Source organism: Cupressus sempervirens, chromosome 7 (assembly GCF_028749045.1).
Source record: "Cupressus sempervirens isolate cs-2001-9-10 chromosome 7, ASM2874904v1, whole genome shotgun sequence".
NCBI lineage: Eukaryota > Viridiplantae > Streptophyta > Pinopsida > Cupressales > Cupressaceae > Cupressus > Cupressus sempervirens.
In genome coordinates, this window is record NC_143124.1 from 711,339,229 (window position 1) to 711,358,064 (window position 18,836).

Here is an 18,836-nt window from a genome sequence, read left to right on the forward strand (position 1 = left end):
CCATCAGCATGTAGTCGTAGAAAGTTTGGGGTAACCATTGGCCTTGCTGTATCTGGGCTGCCAAATTATTCATTTTTTTTTTCCATATTTTCTAGCTTCGTTTGCGTGTCTTGCCAAACTTGAAGCAGCAAATCCGAGGGAAAGGGTGGATTGTTCTCATTAGTCATTTCATTGTTGCAATGTTCCCATTGTTGTTCATGTTTCCTATTTAATTGGCTTGAAAGTAAATACAAGGTTTGAGTTAATTTCCTGCTCATGCTTTCTCCTTTTTTTTTTTGAGGAAGAGAAAAAAATAAAAATAAAACATAAAAATAGACGAGAATTCGGCTAATTGTTATTTATCTTCTTAATTTCTTAGCTACATTTGTAGCAGATTTTATTTGCAAAATTTCCTCTTCTGAGGTTATTACAATGAAATACAAATTTGATCATTCCGATGTCGTATTCTGAGGTTTCTTGTTTAGTTTCAGTTCTGTGCATATCCCGCACCATCCAAGTTATATGAAAGAGCATAAGGGGGTTAGCCTGGCGGACATTCCATGCTTTGATGAGTTTGTCCCTATAAGTTACCTTCTTGGTAGGAGTCCATCTGACCCTTTCCTTCATTTGTTGTAGTGCTTGTGTTAAGGTTTCATTGTCCTGGGGCATGGAAATAGGAATAGTCATACTTTGGTATGTTCTTAATCAAGTAGAAAAATGTAGGGATGCCGTGCTTTCTTGTGAGGAGTCTTCCGTGTGTACATCTTGCTACATTTAGATCTTATTTTTTTAAGGTTACTAATTGGTTAAGTGATGAGCCTGAGGTTCAGTGTTGAACCCAACGCTTTGATACCATATGTAACATACGGATTTTCCCAATGTTAAAAATAGATGACTTTTACCTAAGGTCAAGTCCTAAGTAATTACCCTATACTATAAATGTATAAAACAATTTTGTGTCCTAGAATTTATAACCGTTAAATGATCACATAGAGGAAAAGAGTACGATTCTACATCAAGCAAGATTATCATGATAAATGCCATAGCGAAAGTAATGTATTCTAATTCATTTATAAAAGGATTTGAAAATCATATTCTCAACATTTATAATCATTTGAATGAAAATGACAATTCTAATCTATAATTGGAAAGAAACTACAAATGAAATCTATGCTGATAATTAACAAGGGCTAGATAAGAAATCAGATTTCATACATGTAATTGTAATATTTGCTGTTGCGTTGATCAAGCCTCAACTTTCAAAGAGAAGGAGAAGCATTGACTTAGGCTTAACCTCCCAACCATGGACCTTATATAATCCCCACACAATTTTTAAACAAGAAAGGCCCTCCGTACCTCGGGTTAGGTGTGGGGCACTACAGTACAGCTATATGAGCTTACCGGTGTTTAGAGTGTCTGTTCAGCAATAGGCAAGCATGCCTGCATAGCTGGCACCATCGACATCTTGTGATCAAAATGGGCAAGCATGCCTCCAATCAACCTTGGCCAAGGATTTAGATGGGCATCAAATACCAGATCACCACCCCTCTCCACCCACTATCATTGGCTTCACTAGCCTTGGGTAAGTCCTCGAAGACTATCACATCATACTGAGATCTTATCACATGTTTAGCTGGTATACAACAAGTACTAGTGCGTATATCAATATATCATGATTTGAAATCAGATTTTGTTACAGGACTCATAAAGAAAGTAATTTGATTACAAAAGAAGAAATGTATGAGATCCCTTGCATATCGAGCCTCAAAGATATGCTTAATATCATGCTCGATAGAGGTGTTTCTAATGTTGCCGAAAAAAGATTCTATTAGCCATGACGCTAAAATGGAAAACTTAGAATGGAGAGAAATTCATAACTTGAGTGAAATATGTCAATGGTCGATTTGAAATCAGCTTTGTATGATACCACCACTGTGAGGTTTTGATGGCCCGATTGTTAGTGAAATATGTGAGAGAGAAAATCGAAAAGAATAGAAGGTAATTTGCAGCGTCAGCTGGTTTGATGTTATGCGAACAATAGAATACCATCTTTATTCATCCACATCTGTGGAGTCTTGTAGCTCCCAACTCGGTACCACAATGTCGGTTTCAAGATCAATAGTTTTTAAAAGATCATCGATTTGAAAGATGGGTGCCAACTTGAGATGGCCACCTCTCAACAAGAGGAATTATAAAGTTTGTATTTTTCCATGGTTTCTTATTTAAAACCATTATATACATGTGTATATATAAATATATAATTTTAAATATAATGTATCATCATGCTATTTTGTTATATCTACGATCATACCTTTATGTATACGTACATCTATATATGTGTGTGATTTAGAGAATACATATGATTTATTTCTAACATCATATTCCCTCTGTATATGCACGCGTATACACACACACATACACTAATAAGCATGATTATAGATATCATTATTGTATTATGGTGACATCATATATATATATATATATATATATATACACATACACATTTATATAATAACTTATAATGATAACATTGCCGGTGTCTTAGAACAAAAGAGAGGTAATTGTTCTAAACAAGACATTTAGATGTTCACTGATTTTAAATGTTTGACCAAGTAGCTCATGATTTGTCCAATAGTGTACTCTATTGTGAAGTCGCTAAATCTTCTATCAAGGTAGTTAGAGGTCATACTTGATTGAATGATGGACTAGGATAGTGCCCCATTCCTTGAGTCCCGTTTAGCAATGCTTTCTCCCTTTCGTCTGCTCCTGCAGCCACCAGTGCAACATTTCCACAATAATAGAAAGTTCCTCCATTTAAATCGAACATTAGATTATATTAACTGATAAATGTGACAACTAACTACCATTATCAATAAACAAGTAAACATGATAAACAATTAACCAATTTTTAATACACGAGATTATAACAAATCAATTTCACATGAAATAAACAGTTAACTATAATTTCCCTTTTCACATAATCATGACATTTGATAGTTTTAACTAATCATCACGACGGTTATAAACTTATATTAATTAGGTCAAAACTTTGGGATGTAACACATTGAGTCTTGGTGAGTTTGGGAAATTCTTGTAGTTATGGTTTATAATGTTACGAGGGAAGTAAAACAAATATTTTTATTCAGCTGGTTTTTTAATGGGACTTTTCTGTTTATTTTTAAGGTGGGTTACGTGTAGGGACCATTGCCCTTGTTCTTTTGATGTGGCAGTATCCCATAGAAGGTGAAAATTCTTGCACTTAAGTTTAGAATCTTTTCCTGAAAATAGAGCAGTGGCCTTTTAAGGAATAAGGTCAGCCATTGCTGGTGGCGGAGGTGAAATATTTGTGGGAGTAGCTAAGATTTTTAAAAGTTAAGATGGCAATGCAATTGTGGCCTTCCTTTACAAAGAATAATTTGATGAGTTTCTGCAAGTTAAATCCTTAAAATCTCCTAAAGAAAAGATTTCGTCTCTTACAAGACTTTATGAATTGTAGAATATCCTGAAATTTTTCTGTATTACCATTTGAGAAAACCTCAGAATGCTCACTCCAGGGAGTCTTAATTAGGGAAATAGTTTCCGTAGTGAGAACTCATTTGGAGGGATTTATGGTAGCTTATCCCTTGAAACTGAGCAATTTTTTAGGACTGCATTCAAAATTTATTGTACATTTGTAGAATAAATGCACCATTATTATGCAATTTCCCCCCCTAGACTGTGTGTGAGGGGCTTGTAGATTCATACTCTTCTCTCAAAGGTGCTACTTATTACAAGATCCAATTTTAAAAGACCAGTATCAAGGTTTCTTCAATTATTTTGAAGGATTCCTGTAGCTACTGACTAGGACCTAGGAAGAATTGAGGCTTATGAGCATCTTCCCTTCATATCGGGTGCATCTAATTTAAGATTTAATCTAAGGTCAAGTTAAATTTTTTCTTTTCTAGTATTTTGAAGGTATCATGTGGTTGCTAGAAGCAACCACTACAATAGTGCTGGGCTGTCTTAAATTAGTGGCTCTGAGAGAGTAAATTTTTCATAATGGGAGAATGTGGGAGACATCAGCATAAAAAGTCATTTATATTAAAATATATGTGAAAAAAAATCACTCAGTAAGCTGCCGGTTGGCAATAAATTTGTTAAGAAGCCAACACTGAATCTTTAATTCCTCTGCTCCAAATTTGCCAAATGTCTATTTTTGAAATGTTTTAGATGCCCAGGCTGTTCTTGCTTAGGTTCTATTTTTCCTTGTAGCAGTACTGGCAACTTACACAAGATCCCAAGGGCAGTGAAAATAGGAGCAGAAATCTTGTCCATGGGACTGCTACCTTAATGGAATGAGCATGTCATGTAGACAAAACTGAAATAGATTCAAATCAATGAGGTCTTCTTTACAGTATTGATCTGTATCATTTTATTTAAGTTTCTTTTGTGATCCCACAGACGTTAAATAAGACTTTGGAGAAAAGTAATATTGCCCCGGACATTAATTCTGTGAGTATATTTTTCAAATATGGGTTCAACTCTATTCACTTGTCCACTTATACCAGTTGTTGCCTCTGTTTGGCTTGCCAATTCCTAGAGGTGGACACATGCTCATTGTGGTTTAACAAGGGGAGGAATGGAAGGTGGTAGATTGGGTAATTCGGGTTTTTTGTTAAGAATCTTTTTCCTTTAGTGATTGATCTTTGCAAGATTTTTGCTTCTGCTCTTGTTAAGTGTCTACCTAAGTTGCTGGTATGGGTACAAGCATGGTTATGGGTAGAAGAATTGGGTATGTGGGTACATGGTACATGCAGTTTTTTGTCCTCGTGTATGTGGGTTTGCGTGTGTGTATGTGTATATAAATATAGTATTTCACAAGGTTTGAATTCAAGTTTTTGTTTGACAAGAATAAAACTAGGATGAAGTTTGACAAGGTGGAAACATATCGTGATTAAATTTACCTTGTATGATAGGATGATGCGTATTGTCTAGGGCAACCCTACCCTAGGTGCTACTCGCTCTTTTTGTGTTGTTTGCCTTCTGCATGGGTTTTGTTGGGGGCATTGTTTGTTGTTTGAAGGGCGGCTGAGGGTTGGAACATGGACATTGGAGTCGCTATGCTTTCTTTTACCAATAAACTTCAATTTGTTAAATATATGTTGAAAATATGGAATAGTCAATGTTTTGGTAATGCCTTTAGAGCTAAGGAGGCTGGCCAATCTCACTTGTTGTTAAGGATAGGAGGCAAGAGAATTCTAATTCTTCTCTCAAATTTTGGCTTTAACTTTATTTGCTAGGATGATTTGAAGAGAGGGTGGTTCATTTTTATTCTACTTTATTTGTTGAGGATAATCTTGTAGCTAGGGAGGATGAGGCCCTCAGTGTTTCCCTTCATTGTTTCCTAATGAGACGAATGCTGTGTTAATAAAACCCATCGCTTTAGAGGAACTAGTGGGAAATTGTTTTCTAGATGAAGAAAGGGAAGGCCTTGGGCTTGATGGTTTTCCAATAGAGTTTTATAAAGAATGTTTTGGGATATTGTTAAGTTGGATCTTTTGGAAGTGGTTTTGATGTCTCAAAGAATAAACTTATGTTGAAAGCCACCGATGCTATTGTCCTGGCTCTCATTCCTAAAGGATAGGGATTTTACTTTGATTCCTTTTGGGCCTATAGCCTGTGCGATGTTGTTTTACAAGATTACTGCTAAATTGATTGCTAAGAGACTTGAGCCATGGCTTAGCTCTCTTATTTTGGAGAAGCAAGGAGGTAATTTTGGATGGCATTTTTGTGGCTATAAAGGTTGTTCACTTTGTGGAAACATCCAAAAGAGAAGGCCATGTTTATCTAGTTTGACATAGCGCATGCCTATGACCATGTCAATCTAGTCCTTATTTAAAGTTTTGAAAGCCTTTAGTTTTGGCAATGAATGGATTGAGTGAGTCAAGATTTGTGTTACTGCCTCTTTTTCTAGTTCTCATAAATAGTAAGCCTCAAGGAAATTTGTTCTCACCTTATCTATTTATCGTAATGGTTGAATCTGTGGGGAGATTCTTCACATCTCATGTGAGGCACGGCTTGATTCAGGGATAGAGTTGGGGAGACATAGTTCCTCCTCACTTTGACTCAATGTTTGTGGATGATACAACTTTGACGAGTTTAGCAAAAGTATATGAAGTTGTTAATCTAAGAAGGGCTTTGGATATTTATTTGGTTGCCTCTGGGCAAATGCTTGATAAAGACATGTCCTCCATATTCATTAACACTTATATGCCTATATAAAACAGGATTGCAAGGATTTTTCACTTCTACATTGTATATCTTGGTATTCCCATTTCTATAGGCTTAGCACCTAGAATTTGTTAGGGAACTTTTGATAAGTTTTGCCAGGAAGTCTTCCATTAAAACTTTATGCGATTTTCTTTAGCTGGCAGGGTGATTCTCTTGAGATCAGGGATTTAAGCTCTTCTTCTATATATATTTTTTCAGCTCCTAGTTTCATTAATGTATTTGATGCCCTATCTTGACAATTTTTGTGGGTTGACAATCTTCTCTTTGAAAAATAGAGTTTGGTGAAGTGGGACTCTATTTGTAGATTGAAGCAGGATGGGGTCTAGGCCTCCAACGAACTGATTTTGATGGTTAGGCTTTGGTGGCTAAACATTATTGGAGATGGTATTGTCATTAAGACCAGGATTGTGCTACCTTACAATGAAGTATCTAAGTAGGGTGGATATGATGATGTTCCTCATTGCGACCTTGACAGTAAAGGATCTATAATTTGGAGCACTCTCAAGAGAGGGGATAATGCAACTAAGAAAGGTCTTTTTTTTATTTGCAACCATGGTTTAAACTTTAGACACTTTATTTTGGCTTGATTATGGAGATGGGTTCACTTTGCTGTTATTTTTGCATCTGCTTGCTCTTTTTGAGTAACATTTTTCTTGAGGTTGGGTGGAATAGGGTAGAAAATTATCCTTTGTGCTTTTGGGTCAGAATGAGATTTTTAAGGGAGATTCTCATGAATGGTCTCTTGGAGGCTTTGAAGAGGATCAACAAGAGTTGGCTAAGATTTTGGCTGGTAGAGTTTGTAGCTCCTCGGAGGAGAAAGATATGATTGCTTAGGGCCTTAACCCAAAAGGTAAATTGCTATTGCTTTGGGTTACCAAGTGTTAAATAGGCAAAACCATGGGAGAGTTGGTGTTTCATGGTAAAAATAGGTTTGGAACAAGTTTTTTGTGGTTGGTTTACTTAGAAATTTAAATGGATGTCTAACTTGGGATAATTTGAGGAAAAGAGGATTCCAGGGCCCCTTTGTGTGTCTTGTGTAATAGTAGTGACCCCTTTGTGTGTCTTGTGTAATAGTAGTGAGGAATGTTTTTGTATTTTTTTCCTATGCTCATTCCCATAAGAAATCTGACATTGTTGGTGGAGGATTTGAAACAAAGCCTGCTTCCATGCCTCCTTGGAGTTTTGGAATACACTGGAAATATCCTTAACTTTTTTTTTCTTTCTGTGCATCACTTGGAAAATTGGCTCCTCATTCATTCTTTGGAAAGTTTGGTTGGAGAGGAACATAAAGATTGTTTAGGGGAAGCAATTGAGAAGTCATTAGCCATGGATACAAATTATTGGTGGTTTGCGAGAAAACTTATCAGCGAAATGTGACTAGCTTGGTAGTGTGGATTCAGTGATTTGGATATTAATCAAAGATTTGACTTGGAGAGTTGTTGGTGAGACATACCCCTTCCGGGATGTTACACAAGTTAAGAGCAAGATTTGTTGAGATGGATCCTGGATGTCCCCTCCTCATGATGTCTTGAAGATAAATACAAATGGCTCATCTGGGGGGATCCCTGGGCACACTGGACTTACAATTGGTAGAGATAACTTTGGAGTTGTTCGTTTCATCGTTTCTATTTATAAAGGGCACCCTACTAATAACCTTATGGAATCCCTTTCTATTTTTATGCTATGGAGAGATGTCATGCCCTTTAACGGTGAAGGATTATTTGTGAGTTGGATTCACAAATGGTGGTGGATATGCTAAATAAGAGACAAGGCCTCAGTAGTCAACTTGATTGTGGGGATACGTAGATCTTTAGACTATTTTTGTCACATCCAACAAGAATGGATTTGAGTTGCAGATTTGGCAAAATGTGCTTTTGAGCAGATGGATGGGCGGGATATTAGGCTATTCTTTATGCTATGGAGAGATGTCATGCCCTTTAACGATGAAGGATTATTTGTGAGTTTGATTCACAAATGGTGGTGGATATGCTAAATAAGAGACAAATGGGCAGGGAGGATAAAAAATTGGCCTTAGTAGTCAACTTGATTGCGGGGATGTGTAGATCTTTAGACTATTTTTTTGTTACATCCAACAAGAATGGATTTGAGTTGCAGATTTGGCAAAATGTGCTTTTGAGCAGATGGATGGGTGGGATATTAGGCTCTAGGGATGCCTATGCACTAAGTATTCTAGATATCTGAACGAGCTTGTTATGGAAGACTTGAGAGGATATTTGGGAGTGATCAAAGAGCTGTGATTGTCTATTGGTTGTTTGGCTGTGGTCCCTATTGTCTGCTTTTCTGGTTGAGCTTGCCTTGTAATGTTCGTTTGCTATTTAATGAATTTTTATCCCTGTTAAAAAATCACATTTGCCTTGTATAAATGTATCTTTTACAAACATAAATTATAAATCTGTAAAAAGTAAATAATGATACATTAAACTTGAATATATTAGAAATTTGGTTTCCCCTTTGGATGACGAAATGTTGGAGAATGGAGTCCAGAGAGGGTTTATTGAGGATTACAGAGAAAATGAAAGGTTTGGTCGGTTTGGAAGGGGCATAGAGCTGTTCAGAAGACATGAAGGAAGGAACTACTGGGGGAATAGGAATGGGAGATGGCAGGATGGGAGTAGAAACTACCAAGAAAACTTTCGGTGGAAAAAATTGGGACAGCACAATGGTGATAGATGGCAAAATGGAAGAGAGAGACAGAGTTTAAATGGCTTGAGAAGTCACCCAATGCAAAGATTCACAATAGTAAATCTTGGAGGGAAAGTGGTTTTTGAAAACATAGCCAAAAGATTGAGAAAACCACAGATTGTGGAAAACCAAGAGCAGCTATTGATAAAAGAATAGCAAACGACTAGATGTACAGTAGAGAGGGTGGTGCTTGATAGCGGCTCTATGAAGGAGAAGAAAGATCTTTTGGAGGGAAATGCCTCTTTCTTGAATTGGGGAGGTCCAAGGCCAGCACTAGGTAAGATTAAAACTTGGTGTGATGAGAAACGGGGAAAGGTGAAAGATTTTAGAACTTTAGAAAATGACTTTTGTATGCTAATAGTGGAAATGGCTTAAGATAGGGATTGGATCTTTAATAGTGGGTCATATTTTTTGGATGGATTCAGGTTTTATATGAAAAAATGGGTCCCGAACTTTGATCCTACAAAAGAAATAATAAAGGAACTTCCTCTATGGGTGGGGTTGAGAAATTTGCCTCAGGAATATTGGTAGGAACACTGTTATAAAGTGATTGGAAATAAGTTAGGAACATTTATTAAGGCGGTTGAAATGGTGGATAGAGAAACTCTTCAAATGTTCCCAAGAATTTACATAATGTGGAATGATCGTCATGCAATTCCTAAAATGGTTGATATCTTCATTGAAGGGGTAGTTTGGAGACAGCCAGTGTCTTTGGAGGAAACGCTAATGGTGTGCAAGTTTTGTCTATGTGAGAAACATGATCTAGAAAGTTGTAAGCAAGAAGGACGTTATAAAGGTAAAGAAGAGGAAAGGTTACTCCAGAAGGTTATAGAGATGGCTCAGATAAGGGAAGAGGAGAAAGAGGTGGCAACAAATCTCTTGAAAAGGGATAATGCCGAGGTGGAAAATGTAATGATGTTAAAAACTAGAGCAAATAACTATCAAGAAAAAGGGAGTGGGTTATTTGAGAGTTTGGAAATTGCATAGGAGAAAGTCCTTATGGATGGAAAATGCAGTGGCTCACAAAAGGCACTACAACAAGAAAAGGAGGGGGGTGAGGCTCAGCAGAGGAGGCTTTTAAATGATAGTGACAAAATGAGGGTAGAACAAATACAAGGGTCAGTTATATAGGATGGTGCTGTTTGCAGGACTCCTGGTGAGGGTGAACAAAGGGGATGTAAGGACCCCGAAGGACCTCAAATGTCCCATGAAGACGGGATTAGGGAGGTAGTGATTCTAAAGAGCCGAAGGAAACACAAAGGGGATGGGAGGAAATTGAAGGGTATAGGACAGGTTTGGAAGGAGAAATAGAAAATGGGATGGTAGAGTGTTTTAAGGACATTGAAATCTCTCCAATTAGAAACTTGAAAGGGGGATCAGGGGAGTCAAGCTCGGAGGAAAGCTTGAATGAGGAAGATTTAGAGAGGGAAGTTGAAGAGGGAAGAAGATTTTTTTGGGGTGGAGGAGACTATGGTCCTTAAAAGAAAAAAGAACCATTGAAAAACCAAAAAGTCAAAAACATAAAGCCCATATTGGGGAGAGCCAAAAAAGGGGAAGAAGAACTATTAATGCATTGATCCAAATTGTAGGAAGTGCAAGGCGCCAGAGTAAATTGAGAATGGGAAGGGGGAAGAACCCCTCCCAGAAAGGATGAAGATCCTTTCATGGAATGTCTGGGGATGTAATGCCCCTGACAAAATGCGCTTGATCAGGAGGGGCCTTGATCAAGCAAAACCGGATGTGGTATTAGTGCAAGAAACAAAGATAAAGTTGGAAGGCTTAGATGGTGTGAAGTGGAAGTTTAGTAGATGGAATAGTGAGTGGGTGGCAATAGAGGGAGCCGTAGGGGGGATTTGTGTGTTATGGAATCAAGAGACAGTGGCTGGAACTGTAATGTAGATGGGTAAGAATTGGCAGTGGATGAAGGTTTCCTCAAAACAATTAGGATATGAATTTAATTTTCTTAATGTATATGGCCCAGTTCAAAGCAGAGAGAAGAGAGAATTGTGGAAGACTTTAACATAGATTTTGGAAATTCTACAATATGAAATTATGATTTTAGGGGGAGATTTCAATGCTATCCTCTACTTGGAGGAAAAAAAAGGTGGAAAGGGGTGGAGATTGACTAAATAGGAGGATTTCTCAACCTTTGTAATGGAAAATGGTCTCATTAATATTCCTTTTTAAATAGGGGGATTTTACTTGGAACAATGGGAGGCCAGGTTTTGTTATCTTTGCTGAAAAACTTGACAGGTTCCTTCTAGGGGTGGACTGGTCGGTTGAAGTTGAAATTCTGCCTATTTATGGTTCGGATCACTTCCCTATTAGCCTGAGAATTCAGGAAGGATGTGCTCCTGAATGATGTCCTTTCAAATTTGAAACTATGTGGCTAAGGGCGGATGGGTTTAAGGAGTTGGTGGAAAAATGGTGGGTTGAGGCCCCAGAATGGGAAGGAAATAAAGCTTTCAAAATAGGAAGGAAATAAAGCTTTCAAAAATTTCAAGAAGCTACAACATATAAAGGGGAAGCTGAAAGTTTGGAATAGAGAGTCTTTCCAAAATATTTTTAAAAGAAAAGGTGAACTGGAAGAGGCACTTAAAACTTTGAATGAAGGAATAATTACAAGGGATGGAGGAGGATGATTTCCAAGAAGAAAAGAGGCTGAAAAAAGAATATGATCAAATCCTTTTGAGAGTAGAAGTGTTCTAGAGACAGAAATCAAGAGAAACCTGGTTGAAAGAAGGGGATAGGAATACAAAGTTTTTCCATAATTTAGTTAAAATAAGAAGAGCTCATAACAAGATTTTCTCTATCAAGAATGTAGGAGTGGTGATTAGTGATCCAAAGATGATTATGAAAGAAGCAGTAGACTTTTTCAAAGGAAGAGGAAGAATGGAGGATGGGGAGGAGGCTTTAGCAGAGGAGGTTTTGGAGTGCATTCAGGGGTGTATTACAGAAAGACAAAATGTAATGTTAAACGCTGAAGTCTCAAGAGAGGAGGTTAAAAAAACTTTATGGGGTTTAGGGAAGGACAAAAGTCAAGTGCCAGATGGCTTTACAGGCAGCTTTTTAAGACTAATATGGGATTGTATAGAAGAGGAGATATGGGGGATGGTCGAAGAATCCAGATGTGGGGGGTTTGTTCTAAAAGATTTGAATAATACTTTCATTGTGTTGGTTCCAAAAAGAGATGAGTGCAGAACCTTTGAAGATTTCAGACCAATTTCTTTATGCAACATCTTGTATAAAATCATTTCGAAGGTGATTGCCAATAGGCTAAAGAGGGTTCTTAATGATGTCATATTAGAGGAACAAAGTGGTTTCGCTCTAGCAAGATCCATTTTTGAAGGAGTGATTATTGCCCATGAAATGATCCACTCAATAAGAACAAACAAACTTAGCAAAGTGATGGTAAAACTGGATATTAAGCGAGCATATCATGAGGTAAATAGAATTTTTTGGTTCAAATTTCTAAAAAAAATTGGTTTTAATGAGGAATGGATAAGGTGGGTGAAGGGTTGCCTAAGCTCTTGAAGATTTTCTGTGTTGGTAAATGGAAGTCCCTAAGGTTTCTTTGAATTAGAAAAAGGGATTAGGCAAGGGGACCTTTTCTCTCCTTTCCTCTTTATTATTCTGGCAGAAGTTTTAGGGAGGCTGATTAGAGATAAAAGAGTGAGGTTTATGGAAAGGGGTGAAAGTGGCAAGTTGAGTGGACCCAATATCACATCTGCAGTTTGTGGATGACATGTTTTTAACTGGTGAAGCTTTAGAGCAGAAAGCCAGACTGATGAAAAAGACTTTGGAAATTTATGGAAAAGTTTCAGGACAAAAGATAAATTGGGCAAAGTGTGAAATTTTCTTTTTCAACACTCCTTTTAATAAAAGAATAGCAATTAGAAAAAATCTGAATATTAAACAGGGATGTCTTCCAAGTAGGTATTTGGAGATCCCTTTATTTCAAGAGAAAAATAGAAGTGAAGTGTGGAAGGGTCTGGCTGAAAAATGCTTTAGGAAGATGGATGGATGGAAGGGTAAATGGTTGTCTTCTGTAGGAAGGATGGAAGGTTAAATGGCTGTCTTTTGTAGGAAGAATTTTGATGTTAAAATCGGTGGTCTCAACGGTGCCTATTTTCTTTTATGATGTGTTTAAAAATCCCCTTAGAAGGTGATTAATTTAGTGGAAAAGCAGATGAGGAATTTCTTTTGGAGTGGGGTGAGGGAGGAGAAAAATGGCCATTACTTAAGTGGGAAAAAATTTGCAGACCAAAAGTTTGGAGGAACTGGAATTAGAGATTGGAACACTATGAACACTGCCCTAGGGGCAAAGTTGGTATGACAAATGGCAAATGATGGAGATCAAATGTGGATTAGGATCCTCAAGGCCAAATTTTTAGACTCTAATGAGAATATAAGGATTTTAACAATTCAAAATCCGATTAGAGGTTCAGCAATTTGGAACTTTATTCTTTCTTGCAAGCATGTAATAACAGACCATATTTCATGGGTCACAAGGGATGGTAATTGTGCAAAGTTTTGAGAGGACTAATGGAATGGTAATAAATTTTTAGATGATGAGGAAGTGGATAGAGAGTTGAAACAAAAACTATGGGATTTATGGGGTAAGAAAGTTAGAAACTATGTTGTGGAAATAGAGGGAATCTTTGTGAAAAGGTGGGAGTGGAAAGATTGGAGAGTGGATAGTCTCTTTGAAGGATAACAACAATCTCTAATGGAGATTTTTAACAGAAGAAAGGTGTGCATCATTAATAGAGAAGATAGGATAAGTTGGTGTGTGACTGCATCTAGTAAGTTTTTAGTAAAACTTGGTTATGAAATTATTGACAATAAGGAGGAAGAGTGTTTTGAAGCTGGGGATTTATGTTGGACTAAAGAAATACTTCCAAAAGTGGGAACTTTCTCATGGCTAGCAATACAAGGCAAAATCCTAACAGGGAATAGAAGAAGGAAATTTGGCTTCCAGGGTCCTACAAAATGTGTTGTGTGGAAGGGAGGAGGAAAGTGCTGATCATTTGTTGCTGAATTGTGACGTTGTAGCTAAATATTGGAGTTGTCTTCAGAGAAAATTGGGGTGTTTTGGACCTTGGAGTCCCTCTCTTAAGGCTTTCTTTATTTTGTGGCCAAGAATGAGAAGGAGAAATCTATTTGAATGTATATGGAGAGTGAGCCCCTCAATTGTCATATGGGAAGTGTGGAAGGAAAGGAATAGAAGGATTTTTCAGGAAGTGATAGAGGCGATTGACCAGCTATTGCAAAGGATAGATCATTCAATAGAAGAAGTTGTAAATGCTACAATGTTTAGGAAAAATATGTCAAAATGTGTGTTTATGAATTATGAGAGAGCTATTTTGAAAGTGTGTCCTGGGATAAAAATTGGGGTGGCAGGAGCAAAGGGGAAATCTACTTATAAGGCAAATAAGAGGGAAGGTACAAAGTGGGAAGCTCTAGCAGAAGGTTGGATAAAAGTAAATTTTGATGGTGCATCGAAGGGATCCTCGGAAAATCAGGTGCAGGATGCATTATTAGGGATCATTTAGGGGTGACTTTGGCCTTTGGAGCTTTAAGATTACCGGATGGAACAAATAATGAAGCAGAGTTTCAGGGTGCACTCTTGGCAATAAAATGTGTGAAAAGGGTCGGAGGAGATAAAGTGATTTTAGAAGGGGATTCGATGGTTGTAGTACAAGCTATTAGAAGCAACTCAATTTCTGCATGGCACTTAGGAAATCTGCTGGTGTGTATAGATGAAGAGTTAAATGCCTTCGAGGAATTTCAAATCTGTCATGTCTATAGAGAAGCTAACAGAGAAACAAACAGCCTTTCAAAATGGGCGGTAGGTTTAATGGAGGATGGAAGGTCAGTTTTTGAAATGTGTAGTTGTTGGGATGGAATTGGCAAATATGATTAAGGCATTTATTAGTTTTTTGTGTTTTTAGTATAGATGCGATCACAAGGTGACTGGCGTTATAAAGGACTATCAGTAAAAGCAAGTTGAACAGATTTGGAAGATCTGTAATCAATGTTTACATCATGAGAGGGTGCGAAAGCAAAAAAAAGCATGATTTTTGTGAGTGATGATAGGACGTTTTACAAGTTAGGAAACTATTGATAGGCTTTATATAGTGGAGTTAAAAAAGGCCTTTCTAATAGTGTGAACAGTAAATTGTATAGAGCTGAAAGTAATTGAATAGACAGGAAGAATGGAAGCGCCATTTACGTATAAAATGAATAGGCAGCAGAGAGCTTTGTTTGGTTTGGTGCAGAATAAGAGGTTGAAATTGCTACTTAAGTGCCCTGTGCCAGGTGTGGTAGATGTTGTGAAGGAGACGATGGGGGAGCTGTTTCAAAACTCTTCTCACCAGTGGAAGATCAATGCTGATATAGCAGTGATAGTAATGGCATGGGGTTTGGAGCTAGCATGTCCTGTAGAAGAGGTTGAATGGGTTATGAAGAGGTTGTTTCCGGTGGACTTGATTGTAGGAATTGATTCCCTACTAGAGTGGGCATCGCCAGGGAAGGGTTTTGACTATAGCGAATGCTATGAAAATATAGAGGAGGGCAGGAAACTTGGAAAGTTTGGGTTTCTATTATGCCCAAGAGGAGTTGACAAAGATGTCTATAAAGCCAAGATCAAAGTGGCTTGGGCCACAAGTTGGTGGAGGAAATTGGTAAATTTAATGAAAGGAAGGGAAGAAAGGTTTTGGGCTTCCTTATTGTCCATCCGAAGCAGTGGAGTAGTGCAGGGGGGAGGAAAAGGAGGGTGGTGTGGGTCAAATTTCCAGTAAGGGTGGAGGAGTGATGAGTTAATAGGGCAGTAAAAGGGTGTTCAATTTTGTCTGTTTTTGTTTTTGGTTTTCAAAAGCACGTAAATGCCGACAAGGAACCTGATTAAGGGAAAGCAATCAACAATATTTTCTGCAACTCAGCTATAGAATTGTTCCATTTTGTGCAGCTTTTGGGAGATGAAGTTCAGGAAGAAACAAGGTGATGATTTTTGGCTGGTTTTTTCAGAGTAGAAGAAGCAAAGACTCGGTGAAATGCAAAGAAGCCTCATGGATGATGAGGAGATGTGTGCGAGCTGCAGGTGGAAGAAGCGGAGAAAGAACAGATGAACAGATGGCGGAAAGTTTATGTTTTCTTTTTGTGTAAAGCAAAGATGAATGCGAAAACAATGTATTTGAAAGTTAGGAGTTAGGGGTAAAGATGTATAAGCTTTAGAAAGCTTGGATAGGAGATTTTTGAAGGAATGTGTATATGCGAATGAAAGGCTAATCTATAAGAGCCTAATTTTGATGATGTAAAAAATGTTATTTTAATAAAATTAGAACTATTACTGACCAAAAAAAATAATTTTTTTTAATATAGTAAACCTATATATATTATAATATATTCAAAAACATTATAAAAGTTATGTTTAAAATTTTAATTTCAGTATTATAGATGTAGGGATAATAAATATGCTATAGTTAAAAATCTAATTTTTTATATTGAATAAATAACAAATCATGAATGCAATTTTTTTAATTAGATACAAAATCTTATTTTAAAAAAGAGAAGCAAAAGCCAAACTAAAAAAATCTAAATCTAAATACTGAAGTTGTTGCTCCCCTCTACTCTTGGAGAATGAGTCGACCAATTATTGGGGTTAGAAAATCGCAAATTACTATTTGTCTTTTGAGGGGCGTTGTGATTTGTGTCTATTTTATGGCAGATTTATTGACTGCCGCTGCCTAGTTGGAGACGGTGGAGTGCTATTACCACTGTTGCTGTAACCTTGACCATAGTTATTGCAAGTCTTTGAGTTGTGCTCTCTTTCATTTAAAAGGAAAATCTCCATGGACCAATTGTCTAGTTCACTGGTGGGAAAGAAAAATCCATAGGAGGTGGCAGGAGGGAAAAGAGCGTTCAGAATCATAAGGAATGCTTTTGTGTGAATGAAAACAAACTTTTACTATTTGATTAAATTTTCATCTTTGTCAGTTGACATTTAATAGTGATAATTCTAGTCGTCTAAGTTCTTGATTCTGGTCTCCGCTCCTAGATCCCCTCATTGTAATCATATTTCTTATATGACAAGAAATCCCACTAACTAGTGAGGATTTGGGGTGGAGACCCTAATGGGTTTGGGGGTTGCACAAGGTGTTAGATGTGTGAAAAACCCAACAATAGAGCAAATGAGAAAAGAGAGAAGGAAGAGAGCAAAATGATCTTTGTATTGGGAGAAATGATGCTTTTAGGGCTTTTGGATGCAAAAAAAAATGGCAAAAAATGTCTTTTTAGTTGCTCTTTGGTACTCAGCACTTTTTGGCATGCCCAAGTTTGTACCTTGGTGTCCCAGTCACCTGGGTACGTAGCTGGGTGTACCCCAGAGTGGACCTATAACCATTATAGATGCGGGATGCCTTAAGGGCATACCTGGTAATGCAGGTATATACTATTGACAATTGCTGCTGTCTTGCATCGGCTTTTCTTTGTTTCCTGTCAAATTATTTTTTGAAGTTGCAGCATCCAATTTAATGGGTTTTGGTCAATCTTTTTGCATTCTGCTTTTTGGTTCATTGACTGACATGATTTTTCTTCTGTATTTATTTGGGTTTTGAGTGCATATCCTCAAAATCTATTCTTGTCTTCACTATGTTGAGACTATTTTATTAATTAATCTCTCTAAAGCATTTTCTTGGGAATCAGACATAGAACTGCTGACCACATTATTGCATTTTGCTGACATCCTTTAATATGGATTCATCAGGTGCAAGGTCCGGTGGAAGGGGATAACACAAACAAAACAGAAGCTGCAGAAGCGGATATCATAAACAAAACAGAATCTGCAGAAGGGTATGAGACAAACAAAACAGAATCTGCAGAAGAAGATATAGAATCTGATTTGGAAGCTGCAGTTTCTGATAACAGTGACACCGACAATGTTGAAGATGAAGAACCTGCTTCTGAATGATTTACATGTTCCTTTTACTTCAATTTTTGAGGGAAAATATGCAATTGTTGAATTTTGAGACAATTGAAATGTCCTTCCATTGTCATGCTCGGGGGTGTCTATAGTTTAATGAACACAAGTCATGATGTCCTTCTGGTTTTCTTCTGGATAAAGTACATCCATCCTACTGGTCATTGAATTTGTAACATGAAATGAGGCAAACTTCACATCCCACTTTGATTTAGAGGTCCGGTATTAGAAAACCTTATTTTAAGGAAATGTGTATTTGCTCGTGTTTTGGAGGACAAACATGTTGAGGAGATTTTTCTTTAATCTTGGTGGATGATGTAAATACATTTTTTTGGTATTAAAAAGAAGTCTTGACTTTTAAATGATTTACTTTTTAGCCTTTGTATCCTAATAGTATTTATAGATTTCTTTCTCATATTTTTACACTAAGAACTATAATGTATATGCTTCATATGGAAAATCATTGACATCTAGATTTCAGATTGCATTATGATGTTAATTGGAAATAAAGTTTAAACTTTGGATTAATCATCAGGAATATAGATTGACAAGAATGAATGTTGCTCTCCACCAATACCAATGTTCTATTTTGCTTTGCTATTGATATTGTTATTATTACAAGTGTCTTATTATTTGTGATCTATAAGCTGAATTATATGGTATTTGTTTTTTATTTTCTGTATGGCGGACTTCTAGAAACAATTGAGGCATGCTTTACAAGCACAGAGTGTTTTGGAATTTGTCCATATTTGATTGTTAACTGTAAAAATATTAACTGGGTTTATTCGAGGATCATGGCAGTATGAAAATCTATGGGCTTTCTGCTGCATCAAGAATCATTGAGACTGTAGAAACACCTGTCCAGATCTTGTAAATAGAAATGAGCAAGTTCTTAGTCTTGTAA

The 18,836-nt window shown here is 37.0% G+C and overlaps 1 protein-coding gene across 2 annotated transcripts in view; it reads left to right on the top strand.

The window, feature by feature from the left end:
- The window catches only part of LOC149549201 (uncharacterized), a 30,259-nt gene extending 11,965 nt beyond the window's left edge, over positions 1-18,294 (top strand). For both annotated transcript variants that reach the window (XM_089792622.1, XM_089792623.1), the window contains exon 2: positions 17,720-18,294. In XM_089792622.1, coding sequence (XP_089648748.1) covers positions 17,720-17,923 — 204 coding nt within the window. In that variant the 3' untranslated portion in view covers positions 17,924-18,294. The remainder of the gene's footprint in view (positions 1-17,719) is intronic.
- Positions 18,295-18,836: the final 542 nt, after the last annotated feature.